Here is a 24,650-nt window from a genome sequence, read left to right as displayed (position 1 = left end):
AGGACCAGGCTTCCCTTGGTCTAGACGAGAGGCTGTGCAGGGTTACCAGCACTGGAGAGCACCCGGTGGGCCATGACCACCCTGCTGTTCACCACATTAGCTGTGTAAGATGCATCTGAGGTGGAGACATTTTCAGCACGCTGGACCTTGAAGTTAAGCATGTGCTGTGTAAGGGAGAAATGGTTTCTTGTCAATGGAGAGCATGGTCCCCAAGTTTCCCAGTGGAGTTTGAAGCTGCAGCCAAGTGGCCAGTGCTGGAGGCAGTATCTCCACCACGTGGTTCAGATGCCCACTAGTGTCCCCACTTTGTGCTTGTTTTAAAGATTTTTCTTTTTCGTAATGGAAAAAAAAGGAACAAAGACAAGCTATTTTTTTTTCTTTCTCTTTTCTCCCTTCAATGAAAGCCTCATTTTGCAATGTTTTTCTTCAAATAATAGAGGAAACCCCTCTATGTACACACTGTACAATGTTAACACTGCCTCCATAAAGCATCAATTAAGAAAAGCCAAAGAATAAGGTGTTGAGTTTCTTTTAAAATAATTTAAAATATATTAACTTTCCTAAGGCAGATTTTGTGTGAGTGAGGCTCTTGAGTAGGTAGCGGCTGCCGCTGGTGAAGAGCGGTGCTTGGAAGGGGCTGTCTGTTCGGGGCAGTTGGAACTGGAGGGGGAATCCCATGAGGTCAAGCAGCAGAGACAAACACGCACATGACAGCGTGAGCCAGTGACAACATGACTCCACACAACTAAGACATGGCTTCACAACTGGGCCACTTCAGAACTCTGGGTTTTTAGAGACCACTGAGAACACACAGTTGTACCTTAATATCTGCTGAGAAAACACAAATAAATATGCTGATAAATGGCCATTGGACCATCATGCAGTTGAGGAGCACCTCCTCCTATGAGCTGATGTACTTGTTTGTCATTCCCTACACATGCATACCACTGTTTAAAGAGAAACAAGCCAGTACTAGTGTATTGGTGAGGAGCACGCCCCGTCCACCTGCAGCTGAGCAACAACCGGGCAGCTCCATGGGAACGTCTTGGCCAGAAAGATGTGCCAAACCCAAACGTTCTCTGCCCGGAGCAGAGGAATTTCAAACCATGCAGCCACAGACCGGAAACGGGCAGCAGGTACTGTGCTACATGGCGGGCACTTCCCAGTGAAGGGAGTGTGGACTCGGCCACCACCAGGCAGGCTCTGGAGCCTGCTTGCTTTTCCTCCCCAAACCCCCTAACTGCACTCGGCTTCAAGACAACTAGATAGACAAAGGCTGCTCACAGAGGACGAGGACGAGGTAAGGCTGGCACCACGGAAGTGGGGTCACTCAGACCTCCTTGCACATGCCAATGGGGAGAAAGGTCCACAGCGGGTCCAGTGTGATCTGCTGGCTCCATCCTAGCCAGTCCCTTGCATTGTGGCTGCGACAGGAGTCAGGATGGCTGGTGTGACTAGAAAGTCCTGTACGTGAGGAACTCTTTCATCTTCTTGGGTATTGGCAGTGCTAGGACTTGATATGTTGTCAGGAAACTTCGCAGAGCTTTCCTGCACAAATGTTTCAGTGAAGACAGGACGCGGGGAGCCGTCCAGAACTGGACATGGCCATCTCTCGTCCTGAAACAAGAGAAACCAGTCCTTAGCAGGCCCCAGAGAGTTGTTTTCTTACCGTGGACAGTGGTGGTTCTGGTCTGACCAGAAACAGGAGACTGTAGAAGCGGAAGTGCACTCCTGACAGGGAGGGCTGTAAACTGCTAAGTAATGACCGACAGGATTATTAGAGCCCAGGAGGTGACCCATGCCTACGGTCCCAACTGCTATGTAAGATTAAAGCAGGACAAGAGCCCGAACCTAGGTCTTCCAGGCTGCCCTGGGCAATACAGCAAGACTGTCTGGAAACAACCACCACCAAAGCCTTTGATGGCAAGAGCCGTCTCTTCAGCATAGCCCCTACATACTCAAAAGGAAAGGGGCTGGAGATACAGTCGAGTGCTTGCCTAGCAAGGGAAGGCCCTGGGCTCACACGTAACAGACAGTGCCACTACCACTTCAAGATGTCACCTGTAAGGTAGCCTCGGCCGTGATTTCCCATATAAATTCCACATCACCTTATCTTGGGCCTCCTTGTGGAATTGACCGTTCAGGGTACTATGAACCATAAGTCTTTTGCAGCTTTTAGGTCAGTTACTAACATCTACAATAGACACAATGGCAGGATAGACTATTTTAATTTATGTAACCTTAGATTTTCTTAGGCAAGACTATTCTAGATACTTTCTTCCCTTAAAATTTCATGGTATAGGCAGGAGACATTGCTGCCCATCTGTTCAGCACAGATACATACCCTGTGGCTATAACTCCACCGTGTGGGAAGAATGTGCAGCAGAGACCATTGGTCATAGGAGCAAAGGCAACCGGAGCCTTCAGTTCCAGAGCCCAGATCCTGAGGAGCCTGCACGGGGAGAGAAGTCACGTGCATGCGCGCTGAGCTGGAGGCCAGCAAGGAAATGCCTGCAAGTTCCAGCTCTAAGGGTCGCATGCATCCCCTCCGTACCTGTCATCTGCCACTGTAGCGAGGTACAAGCCTTCAGGAGAGAAGCACACAGACCGCAGCGAGCTCATGTGGACATCGCTGTCGTCCATGGCAGGTTCCAGCTGGGTGTGACTAAAAAGGAAAAGCAGCAGGTCTGGAATGATGGTCCCCCTCCCCCAGAATCCTCACCTGCAGGCAGTGCACCGAATGCTCTGGCCTGTGCTCCTAGTGTAAAACCACGGCATCTGCAGACTGGAAAACAAGGCCCAGCGAAAGCTCCACGTGCCTGCAGGTGTCACAAGGGTTACCAACACTTGTGCTAATTCCCTTATGCAAAGTAGGTCAGCCCCCACTTTAGTGCCACAGTGAAAGCGCAAAGTCTTTTCTAGGCTGATCTGTGATAATTATAGGACTACTATCATTTGCTTTGGAAACAACAGAAACTAAGGAAAAAGTAGAGCAAGCTTGTGAGGACAGGGAAATTCATACTGGAGGTGGCGGTTCTGATCAGAGTCACTGTGAACCTGGTACTACGGGTAACAGGTGGAAATAGCCACTGCGTTTCACACTCTGAACCAAGAGACTTGAGAGCTCTCACCACCACCAAGCACGGGGCCAGCTGCGCTCTTCCACGCAAGCAGTCCCTCCCCGTCCCAGACTCCGAAGGAATGCGTCTAACCCCACAAGGTCCTTACTGAAGTGACCTCAGCCTCTCGCCGGTGTAGGGGTCCCACATGATCACGCTGGTGTCGTAAGAAGCTGTGACGAGCAAGGCAGAGTCAGGAGAGAAGTCACAGGAGACAACACTGCTCTGGTGGCCCTCGAGCTTCCGGATGAGTGTGTAGGACCGCATGCTCCACAGAAAGACCTGCAACAGGACCCAAAGGATCTGGTGAGGGGCAGGAGCAAGGTGCTCAGACACCAGAGCAACCAGAGATCCCAACCCTGCCCTTCAGCTAGGGGAAGTAGACCTTTCTCCTTTTCTGTAGTCCCCCTAGGACCCATCATGCAGGTTTAAGCATGTAAAATGTGCAATACATTTCAGAAGAGCCAAGGCCAGGCTAGACTACAGAAGGTTGCCTACTCAACATTCACGTGGCTTTCTGATCCCTGCTTAGGACAGGGTAGCAGGCCTGCAGGAGACCTCTGCATCAGTAGCTTGTTCCAGCTGAAGCCAAGCATAGGATTGGATATGAGGAGTGGGCCCCACAGACCAAGCAGCAGTACCCCTCCCAGACATTTAACATTTACCTTGCTTAAGAACCTTAGCAAGCTGGGTAGTGGTGGTGCAGGCCTTTAATCCCAGCACTTGGGAGGCAGAGGCAGGTGGATCTCTGGGAGTTCAAAGCCAGCCTGGTCTACAAAGTGAGTTCCAAGACAGCCAGAGCTAGGAAGAGAAATCCTGTGTGGAAAAACCGCACATGCAGGACATCCAGCCCATGACTGCATCTGGCCTAGCTCATCACTTTAAACCTTGCTGAAAATCATAAAATAGAGTTTTCATTGTTCATTTTTTTTTTTTTTTTTTTTTTGGTTTTCCGAGACAGGGTTTCTCTTGTGTAGCTTTGCGCCTTTCCTGGATCTCACTTGGTAGCCCAGGCTGGCCTCGAACTCACAGAGATCCGCCTGCCTCTGCCTCCCGAGTGCTGGGATTAAAGGCGTGCGCCACCACCGCCCGGCTCATTGTTCATTTTTATCTTAATAACTCTTGAGGCTGGTGATGTAGCTCAGTAGAGAACCTGCCTAAGCCCTGGGTCCCATCCCAGCACTGCATGAAAGAGGCCTGATGGTGCAGGTTGGAGGATCAGTTCAGGGTCACCTTCAGCTACGTAACGAGTTTGAGGCCAGCCTGGGTTACCTAAGACCCTGTCTCCAAAAGAAAAGGAAAGGAAAATGCTTCATTTTTGCTCATTCCAAACCTTACATGATCAAGTTCCTGAGCTATGCCAAACAGTGACCCCTTCTAAACTGTCCCATCACGTCACATCTGAGGTCAGTGAAGTTGCACAAGCAGAACAGAAACGACCTCTCCAGACGGCCCCTGGGCTCCAGCACCTTCATAGCAACAGACCAGGACTGCTGCTGTCAGGATCTGAACTGCAAATCCTAATCGCATGGAGTCAGACTGGAGAGACTCCAATTCAGAGGAAACTGGGGTCCGGATGTGGGCTGTAGATTTTAAAATCATGGACTCCAGAGGAAAACAGTCGGGAAATACTGCACTTGGCCCCTCTGGAAAAGGAACCACCCCCAGAGCTGAAGTACTCATTTCCAAATCCTCCTCTCCATGGTCATGTTCAAGTGACAGCCGCCAGAGTTGTGTGGGACTCGGGCATACACATGCTGCGTACGTACACTCACACACTGACAGATGGACTGGCCCTGGCACACGCATGCTGTGCACACTCACTGGCAGATGCACTCTTGCTCAGGTACATACATAACTGTGCACCAGCAGATGTACTGTGGACTAGCTCGGGCACACACATCCTGTGTACACTCACACACTGGATGCTTACCGACTTCTCACCAGCGGCAGAGCACAGCATGCTGCAGTCGGGGGAGATGGAGCAGCAGTAAACCCACTGCAGGTGGCCAGATAACACCTGGATCTGCTTACCTGCCCGAGAAGAACAGGACGAATCAGCCCCCAGAACCTAAGAGACCCAGTGCAACCAGCCAGCTCTCAGCCAGAGCCCAAACCCACATTCTAGTTCAGGACAATGGTGACAAGACCTGGTATTAATTTAAACACTTAGAAACCAAAGGAAAAAGTAAACACCTGCTGTCTGTGAACGCAGCAGCCAGAAGCCAAGGGAGCTTCTCCTGCCCTGCAGCTTCCTCTAATCTACAGACGAGCAGGACAAAGGTGCACAGCACAGAGGACACTCTTTTCAGGAACCAAGCACCTGTCCAGGCTTGAGAGCCTCTCACAGTTCCCCAGGGATCCCTGTTCAAGCATGCACAGAAGGGTGCAGTCACTGGAGGCATGCACTCTGAGATCAGCCAACCTGGTTCTGAGTGCCACCGCACCATGCATATATGACGGTATGGTCAGATGCTGTGATTTCCCAAGGCTGGCTCACATGAGAAGGAGAGAGTCCATGGACAGTACACCTAGCCTGTCCATCTGTCCAGGAGGAACAGAAACAGACTTTCCCACGTCGGGCATTGCTTGATGAAAATTGCAATATACAGGAGAAAAGATGAGGAATAAGACTGTTTGTGAAATGACCTCAAAACCCAACGTGTGTGTGTGTGTGTGTGTGTGTTCAGGAGTGTGTGTTCACAGGTACAGACATAGTATGGACGTTGATATCCCGGGTTCTTGACTTGGGTTACCAATTGTGAGGGAAGTGTGGAAGACATAGAAGAGGGAAGAGAGGTAACAATGGGGACATAAAAAGCCAAGCAAGAAACACAAGAATTTACCAAGTTCACGTGTGCATGTGGCTATAAATGACCAACCTGTGAAACTCAACTGGTTTCTTCTCTAGCAGCCTAGCTGTCATGACTGAATGTACTATGGCAAGTCAGGTTAGGACAGTGTCTGGACAATGTCTGGCACCTGGTAACACAGTTTGTCCCTCTTCTCCTTGGAAGAGTCCTACTTGGGACTGGAGAGGTGGCTCAGTGGTCAGAGCACTTGTTGCGCTTGCAGAGGACCCAGGCTTGGTTCCCAGCACCTGCATGGCAGCTCACAACCATCCTTAAGTCCAGCTCCAAGGGATCTGACACCTCCCGACCTCTGTGAGTAGCAGACACATGCGTGGTATGCATACATCCATAGGCCAAACATTAAATACATATCCAATAAACTTTAAAAACAAACAAGAAAAGCACTCCCAACAACCCACTTTGTCCCACCCGCTCTCGGTCACTGTCACCTGGTCCATTCTCCCCACCAGCAAGGGATTTACTGAGCACCCCTCTAACTTTCCCACCAGGTGTACTCAAACCTCTAATCTCAGCACTTGGGGGGAGAAAACACAATCTCCAAGCAAGTCCAGGGCCAACCTAAGCTAGGCCACATGGTGAGAAAGCTCTAGACATACAGCACGAAAAATGTGGCCGAGCTGGGCGTAGTGGTGTAAGCCTTTAATTCTAGCACTTGGAGGGCAGAGACAGGCAGGTCTGCAAGTTCAAGGCCAGCTTGGTCCATGCGGAGTTCCAGGACAGTCAGGGCGACATGGAGAGACCCTGTCTCAGAAAGAAGAGTACAGCAGGGCTGAGGTTGGTGGGTAGCTTAGCTGCAGGGCTTGTGCCTAACCCAGGGGGCCCAGACTCCGGAAGTCCTCCTCACTGGCAGGCCCATTTTAGACTGCTCCTTTCCAAGCTCCAGTCCCAGACAGAAGTCATCAGGGCTCTCTTAGTGAGTGGGTGGTGTAGATGAGGACACGCCAAACACCTCTGTCACTGTTTAGCTACCAGCTGCTACGGACTGAGGGACCCCCAACACTCATTTTTTTCACTTGTTTATAGTATGACTCATAACAGTAGCAAAACCGCTGTTACAAAGTAGCAATGAAACAATGTTCCGGTTGGGGGTCACCACACCACGAGGAACTGTACTAAAAGGTCCCTCGCACATTAAGCAGGCTGAGAACTGATGCTCTAGTACCCACTGAGAAGCCCAAGCTAAGGCACTAATTATCATTCTCATTTTTTTTTCCTTTTGTTTTGTTTTTCAAGACAGGGTTTCCCTGTGTAGCCCTGGCTGTCCTAGAACTCGCTCTGTAGACCCGGCTGGCCTGGATCTCACAGAGATCCCCCTGCCTCTGCCTCCAGAGTGATGGGATTAGAGGTACTGTTCTCATTTCCAAGAAGGTAGGAGAATGCTCCAGAATGGGAAGCAGGACAGCCAGTACAGCTTAGTACTGACCCTTTCATGTGGGGTCACTTGCCTCTTCTGGGGCTGCCTCCAGCGCCATGTTTTCTACCATGTGGATTCATGCTTGGCAGCAAGTCCGTTCAACACGGAGCCATCTTGCCAGCCCAGAACCTATGGTCAGTTACACAAACCCATTGTGTGTTCATGGGTACGTGGACTGCTGCATATTGATTTTCTGAACGTGGGCCTGTGCTTTGATCACAGAACAGCTTATCTGGACACTCCCAAGTGCTGTTGCCTCTAAGGATGTGGATGCAGACCAGGTTTTTGACCTTTGGGACTGCAACGCTCTCCTCTGAGCTAGCCTGTGCATTCCAGGCTGTTGACCAGCATGCCATGCTCAGTCTCTTTAGAGGCCATTTTTAACTCTCTAGACATTGCCAGTAGTCCTGGAGGATAATGGCTCCTCGGGCCCGGAGGCCCTGGTCTGGAGGCAGTCCATCTAGGGGGCTTCCTGAAAGGAAGGGTGTCTTTGTGAAGAAGGACCTCAGCCTAGAGTACTGGTCTCACTGCAGGTGGTCAGTTTCTATGGCATTCTGCTTGAGCAAGCTGTGCACAGGACAGCATTTCATACAGCTCTGGTGGTCACCCCTGAACGGCGACAGAGGAAGAGGAGTTTACGGCCACCCCTTTCCACAGATGGATAGAAGGAGACAACTCACTCCTGCAATCTGACCTCTGACCTCCACATAGACAACTCACTCCTGCAATCTGACCTCTGACCTCCACATACAGGCTGTGGCAGATGCTTTCTCCCCCTACCCAAGGACGACAATAATCAAGTAGAGTTTTCAGAACGACTGTCTGTACTGAATATAGAATCTCATTGTCAATGCTGCCTACACAAGACAGGATAGCAACTGTCTTCAGAGCATTTACCCCACATCGGGGATTAGGATTCCTCTAGAGATGGCGTCGAGTAGGGTACATGTGTGGGTTCTGTGCAGAGTCTATGGCACTCACTTCATATGAGAGGCACAAACACTCTCAGGGGTTGGTGTCCTGGGGTTTCTAGAACCTGCCCTTCAGGAAAATGTCCAGTGAACTTTTGGTATGAAAATATCTTTAGGCCGGGCTGGGGTGGTGCACGCCTTTAATCCCAGCACTTGGGAGGCAGAGGCAGGCGGATCTCTGTGAGTTCGAGGCCAGCCTGGTCTACAGAGCTAGTCCAGGACAGGCTCCAAAGCTACAGAGAAACCCTGTCTCGGGGAAAAAAAAAAAAAAAAAAAAAAAAAAATCTTTAGCTCAGTACTAAAGGGACACAGAGTGACTAAAAGAACATCTTAGAAAGGCTTGTTGGGGAAGACGGAGATGAAACAACTCTAAATAAAACGGCACTGGTGAGTGAGGGGAGCAGTATGGACCACGTGGCTCAGGCACCTCCCTACCATGTTTGTTCAGGTCCCAGATTCGAAGGGTCTTATCCCGGGATGCAGAAACCAAGATCAAACTTCCACTGGGTGTGAAGCTCAAATCTCTCACGACATCTTGGTGGCCAGAAAGATTCAGAAGCAGGAGCCCTGGAGGGAGCAGAAGCCCTTGGTCAGTGTAAAGTGGAGGCAGATGGGTCAGTTGCTGCCCACTCCTCAGCCAACGGGTGGTTGATGGAGCCCGTGGGGCCTGACCACATGTCACGAGCACACCGTCCCGAACCTGGTACTAACCAGAAAGACCCACCTGTCTGCACCTCCCAAATCTTGATCTGTCCATCGTTGAGACCCGTGGCCAGGATCAGGCAAGAGACATCTGGCACCTGGGGATGGTGGCGTGCCCAGAGTTTCCTGCTGGGTGGAGAGGGCCACGGGCTGAAGGCCAGCCCCCACACAATCTGACCACAGTCCAGTGTCTTCTCCTTCAGGCTGCCTCGTCCTTTTGAATCATTTTTGCTGCTTCGGCTTTTGGCTTCGAATCCTTTAGGGATGCTGGACAAAATAGACATTTCTGAATGAATCTACAATTGGAACCTCGTCAACCAACATGCTATCCCGAGACTCAATTCCTAGAAGCCACTTCTGGCGTTTGGTGAAGTCTGGTATGGTTTCAATTCCGTTTGGAATTCATGGGACACGGGCCTCATTGCTTTGGCCCACCTGACTTGCAACAGCCCTGAAATGGGGTGACCTGCCTTGTGGAATAAGTAGACCACACGGGCTCCTGGGAGCCCCACGCTTGCTCAGGAAGTTCTCTTGGGTTTGGGTCCTGGAGAGAAATAAGCACTTTCCCCCTGAGAAAGTGTGCAATGTACAGCATAGGTTTTAGAAGCAGGACAGACAGAATTAGAACATGGATCCTCTCCATCTGCTGCTCTCCTGCTCAAAAACCCCCCACCCACCCACCCCGCCCATCTCCAGCTGAGAAATCCCCAGAAGGCTGGACGTGAACCCTCTTTTGCCACTATAGCCCATGTGGTGCATACTCATGTCTGCCCTCACTGCACTCCAGGTAACCACGAGGATCCTCCACCTACGTCCCCGGCAGCACATCCAGCTTGGGACCCATCAGTAGAACAGCCGACCACAGCGCTGCCAGAGGACACTGCCCCGGGATCGCTCAGCCCAGCCCTGACCTTTCCCATTCCACTGGGAAACAAGTCCAGGAAAGCGAAGCTCAGGCCCCAGACACAGGTCCTGTCTGTCACCACTGGACCCAACACCGGCCGTCACAATGGCAGGAGTTAAGTAGACACTCTAGGGCAGACGTTTACTATTCCACCAAGTGTATGTGACCAGCAGACAGTAAGCCCCTCTTTTCTGAGTGATGTTGACAGTTTCTGTACACTCAATTGGGGAAACCAGATGAGGACCCCAGAGCCCAAGCAAGCTCAGATTTATTTCTTGAGAAATCCTATACCTAACAACACATGTGCCTGGATTGCTTTATTTTCACCTGCTCTGAAAAGGTCCATTAACCCATATTTCTGTCACTTGTGTAGTGCAATATGTTAAAAAACTGTATCAAGCTCATCTGGAAAAGTGGAGGCTCTCCAGCCTAAACTGGAGGTTGGCAGACAACACTCAGGGCGGCTCTTTCTGCTTTTGCTTTCAACAATTCTTTGGTCACTTTTTAAAAAGTCACAGTACGTTGACAAAAACTGTACCTATTCACCACGTACAACATGCTGGTGTGGATGTGTGTAATGTGTAGAGCCAGAGGGCGAATGCCTCAGACTCCTCTCACACCCGCTACTGCAGAGCATCAAAGAACTTCTCCTGGGACAGCTTCCAAGTGGACGTCGGAGCCACAGAATTCACCCCACCCTGGGGCTCTGCAGCCTGGCCCACATCTAGCCACCCACCACTCCGACCCAGCACTGTACGCCTGCCTCCGATCAGTCTGTTCTTTTTAGACTTCACATATGAAAAGGTCATGTGCCGACTCTAACTTGTTGTACATTTTATAATATCTTCTGCTTTAGAGGAATTGACTTTGCTGGGTCACAAGATCGGAGTAGAGCTGGAATTAAAAGTTCACAGTGAGGGTATCCTAGCCCAGTGCTCAAAAACTGCTCTGGGTGCCTAAGTGAGCGGCTGAACCGCAGCAGAGAGACAGATATGTGGGAAGGGGAGGCGTGGCGGGGCTGACGCGAGGAGAGGGTGCTAATGGGATGGGACTCCAGCAGAACCTGGCTTCCTGAATTCCAGTTTCTCAGGTCGGGGGCAGGTGGGACGGCTCAGCAGATGCAGGCACTTGATGCCAAGCTGACAGCCCAAGCTCGATGCCTGGGACACACACGGAAGGTGAGAGCCGATGCCTGCAAGTTGTCCTTGACTTCCGTATGTGTGCAGACATGTGCGCACACACGTGTAACTTTTTAAAAAGTTTCTAAAATCTGCCGGGCAGTGGTGGCACATGCCTTTAATCCTGGCACTTGGGAGGCGGAGGCAGGTGGATCTCTGTGAGTTCGAGGCCAGCCTGGGCTACAAAGTGAGTTCTAGGACAGGCTCCAAAGCTACACAGAGAAACCCTATCTCGAAAAACAAAACAAACAAACAAACAAGTTTCTAAAAGCTTTATTCTTGAAGGTAGTGTATATGATTATCGGTTGACACCAGGTAGTAACTCAATAACAAAAGCATTTTCTAATAAGTTTTTTTTTTCTTTTTCTTAAAGACAGGATCTCTCTATGATGTAGCTCTGGCTGTTCTGGAAGTCACTATGTAGACCACTTACCTCTGCCTACCCAATGCTGGGACTAAAGGCATGCTTCACTACACCTGGCTAACAGGATTTTTTGAAAAATGTGTAAATCCCAGCACTTGGGATCTCTGGAAATTCAAGGCCTGCCAGGTCTATAAAGCAAGTTCCAGGACAGCCAGGGCTACCCAAAGAGCGCCTATCCTGGGCTAGAGATGTAGCTCAGTTACAGAATACCATTCTCAGACAGCCAAGGTCCTACGCTGGGCCACTAGCTCTGCCAAAAATGAGTAACTAAGTAGACAAAGGGGCTGGAGAGGTGGCTCAGTGGTTAAGAGCACTGAATGCTCTTCCAGAGGACCCGGGTTCAATTCCCAGCACCCACATGGCAGCTCATGACTGACTGTATCTCCAGTTCTATGGCAAAACTCCAATGCCCATAAAGAATGAAAAAGTAAAAATAAAATTAAACAAACAATTTTTAAAAAGTAAGTAGACAGAAGACAAAGGTCAAGTACCCCCTAACAAGGATATAAATCCTGCCAGTAACAATTATTATAACTTATAAAACATAAGAAACAATGGAGATCCAGGAATGAAATCAATCATGACTATTACTCAGACTGGGAACATAGCTCCGTGGTAGGAACACCTATACAAAGGCCTGGTCCAAGGTCCAGCGAGGACAAAACGACTCACTGTCCAAGCACACTTTGACCACAGTCAACGGTCACCACCAATGGCTGTGGATTTCCTTCTAACAAAGTCACATGGGTCTGTCACACATACTGTTCTGCTGCATATGCCTACTGCATACCACGACTGCACGTGGTGCCCACTCCTGCATCATGGTGGTGTGCTTTGTTTTGCTGTTTGCATTGTTCTCGGTAGGGATGGGACCCAGAGTCTCACACATTCAGGAAGAAGCCCCTACCGCTGAGCTGCATCCTATTTCTGAGTCTTGCTAAGTTGCTCCGGCTGCTTTCCTGCCTCAGCCTCACAAACAGCTGTAAGGACAGGTGTGCTGCCATGCCTGGCTGCTTTTAAAAAGAAGCCATCAGCATTGCGCCGGATTCTCATTCTTCAAAGTCTGTGATTTCTTCCCAAATGATGAATGTCTCATTTGATATAAGTAAGTACTGTTCTTGCTTTGGTAAAGCACAGGGAAAGGCAGATACTGGCCACCTCTTGGGGTTTTCTTCGCTATCACAGGAGGGTGGCGCATTCCCTACAATGATGTGTGAACCTGGGGAAGTGCTCTGTAGGTACCAACACAGAGCAAACCTCAAGGACTTTGAGACGACAGCTGTCCCTAGACTCCGCTCCAGACAGGAAGAGTCTCTTGCGGTCTACTTAGAAAACAGCACATTTGAGCAGTGAATGACCTTGACCTCCCCTTCCTACTACAGAAGACGACTCCGCGCGCATACCCAACGCCACTGCACTGGACACTCTAGCTCTAGTTTCTCTTTTTTCTTTCTTTTTTTTGGTTTATCTAGATAGGGTTTCTCTGTAGCTTTGGAGCCTGTCCTGGACTCACTCTGTAGCCCAGGCTGGCCTCGAACTCACAGGTGTCTGTGAGGCAGAGATCATTCAGGGCAACCAGTCACTGCAGCAGCCTCCAGCCTGGACATCCCAAGGATTCTTGGGAATTAGGTTCCAGGAAGTGGGGACTGTGTAAGTTCCACCTTCCTCCCCAGCAGTGCAGCCTAGGACAACCAGGACCCTTGGTGGCATTACCATTAGCAAGGCAACATGGTTCCCACGCTTCAAGCTTAAATCTCGCCCATTACTTAGGAGAGATGCCTGGAGCCCCCAGAACAAACTCTGATATACTTAGAGTTCTCCACCCCTAGCTCAGTGCCAAGTGAAGAAGACTTGCAATAAATACATACATACTGGTTGAATAAAGAAATGCAGACATGCAACTACCCCAGGACAGACGGGAGATACGTCAACCAGGAGCTCACAGCAGTCAGACTCTGGAACCTGTCTATCCCAACCTGTCTAACCTTTGCGGCAGAAACTGTCAACGAGGTTAGAAAACAAAGGAACAAACAAACAAAAGGAAACAAAGACCCAGTTAGAAATGGCCAGAGCTGAGGAGGTGGTTCTCAGAAGGCAGGACTCAGAGATCCATCAGCACAGGGAAAAGGCTCAAGGATGGAGCCAGGAAGGAAATACAAATCAGACTCCGCCTCACAGCAGGAGTGCCGGGCTGGGACAGACAAGGGTCAAGTGTCCCAACGATGTAGAGCATTGCAAACCTGAAGACACTGTGGGTCAATGTAAAACTGCACCCCCACTTCAGAAAACAGCCGGCCACCCTCAGTCCCACACTGGACGCACACACCCATGCAGATGTGTCCAGAAACACGTAGAGCAAGGCGGTTCACCACAGTCGACGAGGGAAGCCCAAACCTAACGCCCACCAGTGTCTCCTCACACTAGACCACGTCACTGGGCAGGAAACAGAAGTGAAGCACTGCGCCACACACAACGCGGACGAAGCCTGGGTTAACAGACACATGCAGAAGATCCAGGGACAAGCATTCATGCCAGGTGAGTCCACAGTGGGAAAGAAGACAGTGGTTGCCAGGCCAAAGCCAGAGAAGGCTAAAGAGGTATCTTTCTGAGGGAGTGATAATGCTCTGGAATTGATTTTGGTGATGGGTACGCAACTCAGTGCAAATACTAAACGATGCTGCACTAGACACTCTAGTTCTAGTTTTTCTTTTTTTGGTCTGTCTAGACAGGGTTTCTCTGTAGCTTTGGAGCCTATCCTAGAACTCACTCTGTAGCCCAGGCTGGCCTCGAACTCACAGAGATCCGCCTGCCTCTGCCGGGCAGGTGGAGTGCTGGGATTCAAGGCGTGCGCCACCACCGCCCAGCTATTTTTAGTTTTCCTCTTGAGACCGTCTCATCACCCAGTGCAAGCTCTCCTTCCCCTGGGGTCTCTTGCCTCCATCTCCCGAGGACTTCGGTTACAAGAGCACATCACAGAGCACAGCTAGCACTTTGTACCCTGGGGACCCCCAGGGTACAAAGAGGACTTTAAACGGACAAACTGAATGGGTGTCGCCTCTGTCTCAATAAAATTGGCAAAAAAGTCAGTATGAGGCCAACACACTCTACAGACCTGGCTTCTCTACGTACAGAACGGGGGGCTTTGGGACCCCGCGATCAAGTCCTCAACTGTTGAGTCCTTCATTTCTCACCGATTTTTGAAAAGGACCCCAAAGAGCAGGGAGCAACCTGGAAAAGCACCCAATGGCCCATCACGGACCTCCCTCACTCCCCAGGGTACAAAGAGGACTTACAGCTGCTCTTCCAATGGCCAGGGGACCAGCTTGACCACGCAGTGTCCTTGAGACCAGGCGAACCAGGAACCATCTGGAGAGAAGGCCACACTCCAGGTCTCACAGCTAGACTTCCAGTCAAACTGATGGGGACGCCCGGGCTTGAGTTCGGCCAGCAGCAGCGGTTCCTCTGGGGAAGGAGACGTCATACTTCAGTCTCACCACCAGACTGGGGAAGCTGCTGTCTGCCCAAGACTTGGTGGGAGAGAGTTGTCGTTCAAATGACCTAGGGCAGTAACAGTAGCCACAGGCTACATTCCACTGTGGTTACTCAGAGGCAACCCTCCCCACGGCATGACTCAGAGTAACCCTGGTGTGGTGGACCTGGTGAATGAGGCATCCTAAGCAGGAAGAAAGTGAGAGGCGCTGTCTGGACTCCAGCCAATGAATGCCTTTAAGGTCCCCCTTGAAAGGAACCTGGCACCTTCAACCCAAGGGTTCCTTCCCACTCCCAGCACCCTCCTCGCCTCCTTTTAGGGCAGACTTACTGGCTCCACTTCCTATTTCTCCCATGTCCTGAGTCCTACTTTAACCTGCTCAGGTGCCCCCAGGGGCCCTCCAGAGCTGAAAACACACACCCAATATATTCCACGGTTCCCAGGTCTGCCCCGGAGGTCTGCCCCGCACCCCTGCACTAAGCCCCCCTGCCAGGCCATGTCCTCTATGTGGTTCCTTGCCCTGCAGGGTACAAGCCCCCTTCCCATTCACATCCTGTTCATTTTCTGCCTCGAAGAACCACACCTGGGTCTTCTGGCACCAGCACCCCAACTTCCTACTCTCACATCTCTTTCATTCTCTTGTGGACCAGCACCTGAGCAGTTTCCACACCAACGCCATGACTGCAGCCCCTCTGCAGAGCTCCTGACATCTCCTCAGAGAGAGCAGTGTTTGTCAACCCAACCACGACTCCTCTGTAGTTCTCTAGTCCAGTGAAGAAACCCCACAGCTGACTTGTAAGTCAGAGAGGCCTGGAGAGGGAGGTTTCAACACCATGACTACCTCTGTGCTCCTCCCACTTCAGCAGTTCTAGGATTTGATGCTTCTGTGGATGCTGGTAGATAGATAATAACTTAATTCTTTTTTTATAAAATTTTTTATGTACATTGGTATTTTGCCTGTATGTCTGTGTGAGGGTGCCAGATCCCCTGGAACTGGAGTTACAGACAGTTATGCGGGTGCTGGGAATTGAACCTGGGTCCTCTGGAAGAGTAGCCAGTGCTCTTAACCACTGAGCCATCTCTCCAGCCCCATAACTTAATTCTTATAAGTTATTGATGTGTATGAGTGTTTTGCCTGTATGTATGTAGATGCCATTATGCATGCAGTGCCCACAAAGGTCAGAAAAGGGAGTTGGATCCCCTGGAACTGGAGTTACAGATAGTTGTAAGCCACCATGTGGGTGCTGGGAATCGAACCCAGATCCTCTAAGAGAGCAGCCAGTGTTTTTTGTTGTTTTTAAATTTTGTTTGGTTGGTTTTTGTTTTTCGAGACAGGGTTTCTCTGTGTAGCTCTGGCTGTCCTGGAATTCGTTCTATACACCAGGCTGTCCTCAAACTCAGAGATCTGCCTGCCTCTGCCTCCTGAGTGTTGGGATTGAAGGTGTGCTGAACCACTGCCCACCTCATAACCACTGAGCTACCTCTCCAGACTCCATAGAAACTAATTCAAACAAGCTGTATTTCATATATTTCAAAACCTGCTTTTATGTGTTTTCTTCCATTTGGGCCTCAAAGAAGTTGGCATATATCTTACAAGGGGGACTTTCTAGTTAGAGGGCAGCCGCTTTCCTTGGTGACACACAGTGCTAATGCAATCAATGGTTAGCGTGGTATCAGTGAAACAGAAGGCAATGATTCACATACAAAACAAGCATTTCCTGCTATGTGTACAATGGGAAAATACATAGATGTATCTCTTGAAGAATTTTTATGGTTGTGTATGTGTGGCACACACATGAATGCCATAGGGTGTGTGTAGGAGGTCCGACAACGATTCTCGGAGTCAGTTCTCTCCTTCCACCATGGCTTTGAGGCTTAAACTGATTTTTGTGGCAAGTGTTTTTAAAACCCCACCGAGCCTTCTATCTCTCTGGCCCTACAGATGCATCTTGTTTTGTAAAATATGGATGTTGCTGAAAATTCAGCCTTCAAACAGAATTTTAATGCATCGTATCTTGGCTTTATAAAGTGAACATTCGCTGCTTGAGGTTCTATGTGGAGATATAGGTTTGAATACATTGGGTCTAAGCTGCTATACGTTGACTCAGATCCTTGCTCCTAGAAAGCTGTGTGTGTTTGTATCTGGAATCCACTGGTGTATGCGACCTGTCTGCATGAGCATCATCTGCAGAAATGGACCCGTTCTGCCCTCAGTGTCAACAGCGAGAAGACTGCAGCCACCCTGAACTATTTACACTCGATTCAACTCCTCCCATATCCATACACCATCCACCCTTCTGTTAGGATGGCCACCACACACCGTAAAAGGGCCAGCCTTGATTTCTTTTACTGCCCAACCCAAGTTCACTGTCAAGTTCAACCAAGCCTGTCTCCAAAAGCCTCACGACACCTTCCTTCCCACTGCTATGGCGACTCCTTGACTCTCTGGGGCATCATCGCCTGTTGCCTGGCATCCAGTCTTCTACCTGCTCTCTGGGTTCTGCTCTGGCTCCCAATCATCCACTCTCCGTACCCTGTAGTCGATTACCCTTAGAGTCAAAGCAAACACACCACCCTCCCCTCCCTGTTACAGGTCCCTCCCTGCCTTCATTTCACACCTGGACTTGAACCTCTCCTCTTCCTGCCTCCCCCATCTGACTAGGCTCAGTTCCAACCTCAGGACTTTGCTGCAACTCTTCCCTCCACGGGAATGTCTCTCCATGGCTGCACCTCATCTACACTGTGTCTGGCTCAAAGGCCAGCTCCCTCTGACCCTCAACCCAGTGCCTTGACAACTCCTCATCACTGCTGAGATCATTACCCCTCACCTCAACACTAGGAGATCTGCTTACAGCAGCAAACCTCATATGCCAGCAGTCAGGCTACCAGGAGACACTTGGTGACAAAAAGAGATATGTAATGCCACTTTAAAAATAGAGGAAATGAAGCCCCTTAGACTAGCAAGATGCTTATGCCATCGTTCACTTGAAATTCTTCTTAAACCCTAGCCCTACCCAGAATGCATACTCTATTTCTGGGATTTGGGGGTTTCAACTCTTGCTATTTCAGGTCAGGAATCTAGAATCTAAAAGAAGAAACCAGTAGCTGTCTCCTGGAGTCTGGGCCCAAACTAAACTTGGCTACTGGAAAACAAAACCATAATTAGTGCAGAACTTCAAAACAAACGAAACAGACTGCAAAGATCCAGCTTCATCTGAGATATACCTGCATGGCCTTCTTTGGTTGGATAAGGGTTTTGTCCAATTGATATGCAATGCTTACTTACTGGATACCACGTGATACACCGACACTCAGGTAGTGGGGGAGGGGAGTCAGTTAAGCTAATGAGCATATGCACTCCTTCACATTCTTAGCATTTTTTTCAGCGAGGACTCGGAAAACCCATCAGCAATTTCCAAGTATGTAACAGGGTTATTAACTGTAGCCACCATCCTAGGGAACCAAAGCTCTGCAACCTTTGGCCAGAATTCCCCTACCCCCCACCCACTTCCAGGCTTCCCAACTAAACAAGGGCTATGTCTAGACAGTCAGGCAGAATTCGAAGACATGTCTCATGAGCTCCTTGAACAAGGAGGCTCGCTTTACCAGAGGTGGAGACAGGACCCCGGCTGGCAGCAAGCTTTGTGAGCCTTCCTGCCTTGAGATCTTTGCATCACTAGGCTGTTCCATCAGCGTGGACAGTCTTGACTAGCGGCTCTGTGTCCACATCACCTTCTTGGTGACATTCCTGACTCACCGAGGTGACTAGATCACTTTCCTTTAGGGTTAGTCATTTAGCTTTCTATACACTAGGGTTTTCTGTGTAGCAATTGTGGCCTATCTCTCCTCAAGCCCCCTTACCTATCTGCCACGAGTCACTAGTCACAAGCGGTTACTGACCAGTGAAGTGTGGCAGGGCTGTTAAGAACGGAGCTGGAGAGATGGCCCGGCGGTTAAGGACACTGTGACTCTAGCAGAGGACCTTGTTTCAATCTCCAGCACCCACATGGTGACTCACAATTGTCTGTAACTCCTGTGCCGGGGGACCTGATTCTCTCTTCTGGCCTCTGCAGGCACCAGGCACATGCATGGTACACAGACATACATGCAGGCAAAACACTCGTATACATAAAATATAAAACGAATAAATCTCACAGTAGTTTTTAAAAAGAATGAAACACACACCAGACTGTAAAAACTTAGTGGTAGCGAGGGCTCAGGTGTTAAGGGCGTGTGCTGTTTTGCTGTTCTGATCCCAGCACCACCTAGCGGCTCCCAATTATCTGTAACTTAGTACAGGGGATATGACGCCCTCTTCTGGCCCTCTCAGGCACTGCATGCACCACGTGGCGCAGACATACAGGCAGTTAAAACACCCACACCTAAAAATTTTTAAGACTCCAAAACATTCCTGTAACTTTTATTTGACCACATAAATGAATCAGTACGAAATATTTTAGATGTTAGCCTGAAAGAGATAGCTTTTTAATTTCAACTATTCTCTTTCTTTCTTTCTTTTTTCTTTCTTTCTTTCTTTTTTTTTTTTTGGAGACAGGGTTTCTCTGTTGTAGCCTTGGCTGTCCCGGAACTCGCTCGGTAGACAAAGCTGGCCTCAAATTCAGAGACCTGCCCGCCTCTGCTTCCCAAGAGCTGGGATTAAAGTGCCACCACCTCCTGCAATTGTTTCTTTTTAAAATGTTTCTACTACATTTAAATTACATATTGCTGTTATATTTCTATGGGCTAGCGATGAACTAGAGGGCACCTGGCACATGGTTTGTTGAGTTAATAAATTAATTCTAACCACTGTTCTACTCTTTTTTCTATTGTAATCCCTTTACAATAGCCTTTATTCGGTTTGAAGAGAGGGTAAAACTCTGGCCTAGTGTCTGGCCTTTTTAAACGTAGCTTGGCTGCTGTCAACAGCCAACACCCCTACAACACAGCTGTCAATCACTAGGGGAAATTTTGCACTGGTACAGAGTCCTGTTAAGAACGGGGAGTCTGGTCACAGATTGCTTTGAGATTTGACTATAAGGCATCCATGGGAAGGAGAGCGGAAGCTATAAAAAGATTCACAGAAGAAAACAGTAGAGGCCATTTAAACAGAATTCTATGGGGAAGATCCTCAAAGGCTTTTATCTAGATAGAAACCGGGAGAAGAGCTGCCGGTGACACCAATCCCTGAAAGCCCGGCTACTGCAAACAAAGAAATGTCATTTCCTAAATGCAAAGGGGACACCACCCCAGGGAATACCCGTCTTTCAAACATCCCACTCAGCCCTGCAAGCCCTGCAGCGCATCCGAGTCCTCCCGACCTAGGTGAAGCCTGAACTTCACTGGAGCCAAGTCTGAGCCCTAGGCCTCGACTCCTGGGATTGCCCTACGAAAACTGCCTTTCAGCTCGGGTATTTGGAGACACCCGAGTCTGGCAACAGCACCCCACCCCACCCCAAATCCATGCACCTATGCTGTGGGCACAGCGCAGGACCAAGGGCTCTTTTAGGGAGAAGCCCCGGGGGGATGCAGGTCTAGCCTTCCTGCGTCCACTCGGCGCAGGAAGTTCATCCCATGCTCTCTCTCTCTTCCAGCTCTCGTGGTGACAGCTGTGGGCAAGGGCAGAGCCAGGACCGGACCTCACCCACCGGGGTGTCGGGTCCTACGTGTCACCGCGGGGCAGCGCCCCGGGCCCCACCCCGTTCCCAGGCACCCACCCTCCCGGCTAGCCGCGGCGGGCGGGGAGGCCGGGCGGCCGGCCACGGCGCAGGCGACCCCGGCCCGGCGCCGTCTGCGTGAGCTCGGCCAAGGCGGCGGGGCGCCGAGCTCGGCCGGCCGCCCTCCCCGGTCCCCGCGGCCGCTGGAGGACGGCGGGCGCCGCTGACAGCGAAAGTGAAACAAAGCTGCGCTCCCGCCGCGGTCCCCGGCCCGCCGCACTCACCTCCGGCCTCCATGAGGACGCGCGGCCCGCGCCAGGCGGCGGCGGGCGCCTCAGCCCCCAGGGCCGCGGGCCTTCATTCCGCGCCCGCCCCGCCGCCGCCGCCGCCGCCGCCGCCGCCGCTGCCCGCAGAGGCCATCAGCTGCTTCCCGTCACATGGCGGCCGGCGGGGGCGGGGCCGGGTCGGGAGCGCGCAGGGGAACGGACGCCAAGGCTGCGGGGGCGTCGGGTGGGTCGGGGAATGCGGGGCCCGGGAATGCGGGGCCGGGGGGGAACGCGGGGCCGGGGGGACGTGGAGCTGGGGGAACGATGAGATGAAAGGACGCGGGGCCGGGGGAACGATGAGATGAAAGGACGCGGGGCCGGGGGGGGGGGGGGACGGACGTGGGGCTGGGGGAACACTGGACTGGGGAGGGGGGACGCTGAGCTGGGGGGACGCTGAGTTGGGGGTACACGGGGCTGGAGGAACGCTGAACTGGGGGGGGACGTTGAGCTGGGGGGGACCACTGAGCTGGGGGAGAACGCTGAGCTGGGGGGAACGCTGAGCTGGGGGTACACGGGGCTGGGGGAACGCTGAGCTGGGGGGAACGCTGAGCTGGGGTTAGGTACACGTAGAGGCTGGGGGAACGCTGAGCTGGGGGTCTGGGGGTACACGGGGCCGGGGGAACGCTGAGCTGGGGGGGAACGCTGAGCTGGAGGGAACATGGGGCCAAAGGAACACTGGGTTGGGGGGGAACGCTGAGCTGGGGGTACACGTAGAGGCTGGGGGAACTCTGAGCTGGAGGGAACATGGGGCCAAAGGAACACTGGGTTGGGGGGGAACGCTGAGCTGGGGGTCGCGGGGCCGGGGGAACGCTGAGCTGGGGGGACACGGAGCTCGGGGATGTGAGGATGGGGAACCCTAAGACTGAAGGGACATCGATCGGCCTTTGGGAACAAGAAAGCTGAGGGGACGCGGGCCGGGGGGGAACACCAGGCTGTGGGGACGTGAAGCCGGGAGGGGACGCAGGCATGAAAGGAACGCGGCGGCGGCAGGGGGCCGGGGGTGGGGGCGACCCGGGCGGGGGTGGAGGGGGACTGACGCGGAGCTGAAAGGGAAGCGGGGTGGGGTGGGGGGGACACACCGGGGCGGGGGCCGTGGTGCGGAAGGCCCCGAGGCCGGGGGAAATGCCGGAGCGGGGTGGGATGGGGAGGGAGTGGGGCTCACGGACCTGGCTCGGGTTGACGTGGGGCCGAGAGGGAAGCGGGTAGGGGTCGTGGGAAGGGGTGGGCGGGGCGGGCACCTCAGACCCGGGGGCTGCTCGAGGGGACCCGGGGAGCCGACGGGAAAGGTGTTGAAACCGCGTCCCATGTGGACATTGGACAACTAAAACCCTAGACCTGACTGAGGAGAGGTGGCGGCGGCAGGAGGGGGGGGGTATTGTGGTTCTAACAGGATTTAAAGTGAAAGCCCAGAATAGGAGGGGGGTAAAGATGGGGTGGGGGGAGAAACGAGGGCCGGGCATGCAGCGGAGAGGCCGAGGGGACCAGCCCGGGGCTCAGGGAAGCTCCTGGGGTCACGATGAGGGGTGTTGATCTACCAGGCTGAAGGAGCTTTCAGGGGGGATCATAGTGGAGGTGGAATGCCGGCCTTGCCAACATCCCCGGGGGGGAAGGGTGCTGGAGAGCCTGGCGTGGGAAAGCGGGGGGGGGGGGGGACTAGGGAGGTGAGGTCAGTCAAGGCCGAAACCCCCTGAGGAAATCCCCTCTGCATGTCCTGACACCCTCGGGTCCTGGTCCTGTCCTGATCTGTTTCTTTAATTTGGAGCCGGAAAAGGGGGCGGCTGGAGGGTGGGGGTCCGGGGGGGGGAGTTAGTAGTTGCTTTGGTTCCTGTAGTTAACCGGCCTTGGGTTTTCTCATAGGCTCTAATTGTCATCCCCGGTAGTGCCCCGTCACCACCCCCACCCTCAAGGTCGCTCAAGTCCCTTTTCCTGTTCCCAGCCTGGACTTTCCTCAAAGCGCAGCGATCTCCCCATTTCCTTCCCCTTTGAGTCACATGGTTCTCCTCCTGTGGGGCCGGAGGAAGGAAAAAGGATGGCTTTAGTAATGACTCTCCCATGCTTTGCGAGTCCGAACCTTGCTTCTGCCTTCCCCCTTTGTACGCTCTCTCTTCCACTTACCTCTAGTCCAGGCACTCTCTATGACCCATCTCTCCTCGGGTCTTCTGGAATATACCCACCGTTTTTTACCAGTTGTCTGAGGACCACCACCCACACATCCACTCATCTTCCATTTTTTGCTCACCAGCCCCCTTTTCACCCTTAGGCTTTTTTCCCTTTATCTCTGATGCCCTTCCGGATCTCCTTAGATCCCCCTTCTATTCTCCATTCACTAACCTGCCTTGTTTCTCCCACCTCTACCATTTTCTCTTCAGTGTTCTTGTGTGAGAGAATACACATCCATATGGATGCCAAAGGTACTGTCCCTAGTTGGGTTTTGTTTTCATTATGTGTTTCCATGGTGTTTTGCCTGCATGTGTCTGTGCACGTGCGTGCCTGGTGTCCAAGGAAACCAGAAGAGGACATTGGATTCCCTGGAACTGATCAATAGATAGTGTGAGCGGTCATGTGGGTACTGGGACTCGAACCCAGATCCCTTGGGAGAGCAGCGCTGGTGCTCTCGGTTCCTAAGCTATCTCTCCAGCCCCCTTTTTCTCTCTCCAATGCTCATTGCTTGGTGTCTTTGGGTTCTCATTTTTAATGTTTTTATTTTGAGGTGCTGGAGCCTGAACCCAGGACCTCCCACATGTAGACATTCTATCATCGAGACACACCCTTTCCTGTATTTAGCGTTCACTGTGTCATGGAAAGTAAGGTGGTAAGAATGAAAAAATAATAATAAATAATAAAACAACTTTTTCCAAATCGTTTTCGTTGTTAATACTTGGTTTTCCTTGTTTAAATATCCATGTATCCTGCATAATGGGCGTTAACAGCTTAGATGCAAGATTGTAAAACATCGGCAGCAAACTTCTGCCCTCCGGGGTTCTCCCATTGTGCTGTAAGCCTGTATTTAAGACCTCCTCCCTTCTTCAATAAACAGCATTCGGCATTAAAAAAAAAATCCACTTACTTAATTTTGTGTGTGTGTATGCAGCGAGGTGAGGGATGCCATGGTGTGCACCTGGACATCAGAGGACAACTTTTGTGGAATAGGTTCTCTCCTACCTGTGGGTCAAAGACTGAACACAGGTCTGTCAGGCTTGGAAGTAAATGTCTTTATAGGTTGAGTCCCATCTTGCTAGCCCTGGTTGATTTTTGAGGCAAGGTCTCATTCTGTAGCCTAGGCTGGACTCGGCAGTCCTGCCTCAGCTACCCAAGTGCAGGGATTACGGGCTCAACTCTAACCCCCTTCTTTTTTTTTTTTTTTAAGATTTATTTATTTATTATGTATACCGTGTTCTGTCTGCATGTATGCCTGCAGGCCAGAAGAGGGAGCCAGATTTCATTACAGATGGTTGTGAGCCACCATGTGGTTGCTGGGAATTGAACTCAGGACCTCTGGAAGATCAGTCAGTGATCCTAACCTCTGAGCCATCTCTCCAGCCCATAACCCCCATTCTTTACATTTACTCATCAGGTATAACGCAAGATCACTGAA

The 24,650-nt window shown here is 51.4% G+C and overlaps 1 protein-coding gene across 2 annotated transcripts; it reads right to left on the bottom strand.

The window, feature by feature from the left end:
- Positions 1-525: 525 nt before the first annotated feature.
- Positions 526-21,174, bottom strand: Wsb2 (WD repeat and SOCS box containing 2). 2 transcript variants are annotated; one of them, XM_076560230.1, is made up of 9 exons: positions 21,014-21,174; positions 14,879-15,047; positions 9,102-9,346; positions 8,813-8,944; positions 5,053-5,153; positions 3,229-3,401; positions 2,555-2,665; positions 2,345-2,452; positions 526-1,617 (listed from the first exon to the last, which is right to left on the bottom strand). In XM_076560230.1, exons 1-9 carry the CDS (start codon positions 21,024-21,026, stop codon positions 1,455-1,457), a joined length of 1,215 nt encoding a protein of 404 aa, XP_076416345.1. In that variant the 5' UTR covers positions 21,027-21,174; the 3' UTR covers positions 526-1,454. The 2 variants fall into 2 exon arrangements, with proteins under 2 accessions (XP_076416345.1, XP_076416344.1); XM_076560229.1 differs by having other exon boundaries at positions 14,879-15,143; positions 21,014-21,102.
- Between the last annotated feature and the right edge of the window lie 3,476 nt (positions 21,175-24,650).

Source organism: Peromyscus maniculatus, chromosome 23, assembly GCF_049852395.1.
Source record: "Peromyscus maniculatus bairdii isolate BWxNUB_F1_BW_parent chromosome 23, HU_Pman_BW_mat_3.1, whole genome shotgun sequence".
NCBI classification, from domain to species: domain Eukaryota; kingdom Metazoa; phylum Chordata; class Mammalia; order Rodentia; family Cricetidae; genus Peromyscus; species Peromyscus maniculatus.
Note: the sequence above shows the minus strand (reverse complement) of the source record. Positions and strands in the feature narration are given on the sequence as shown.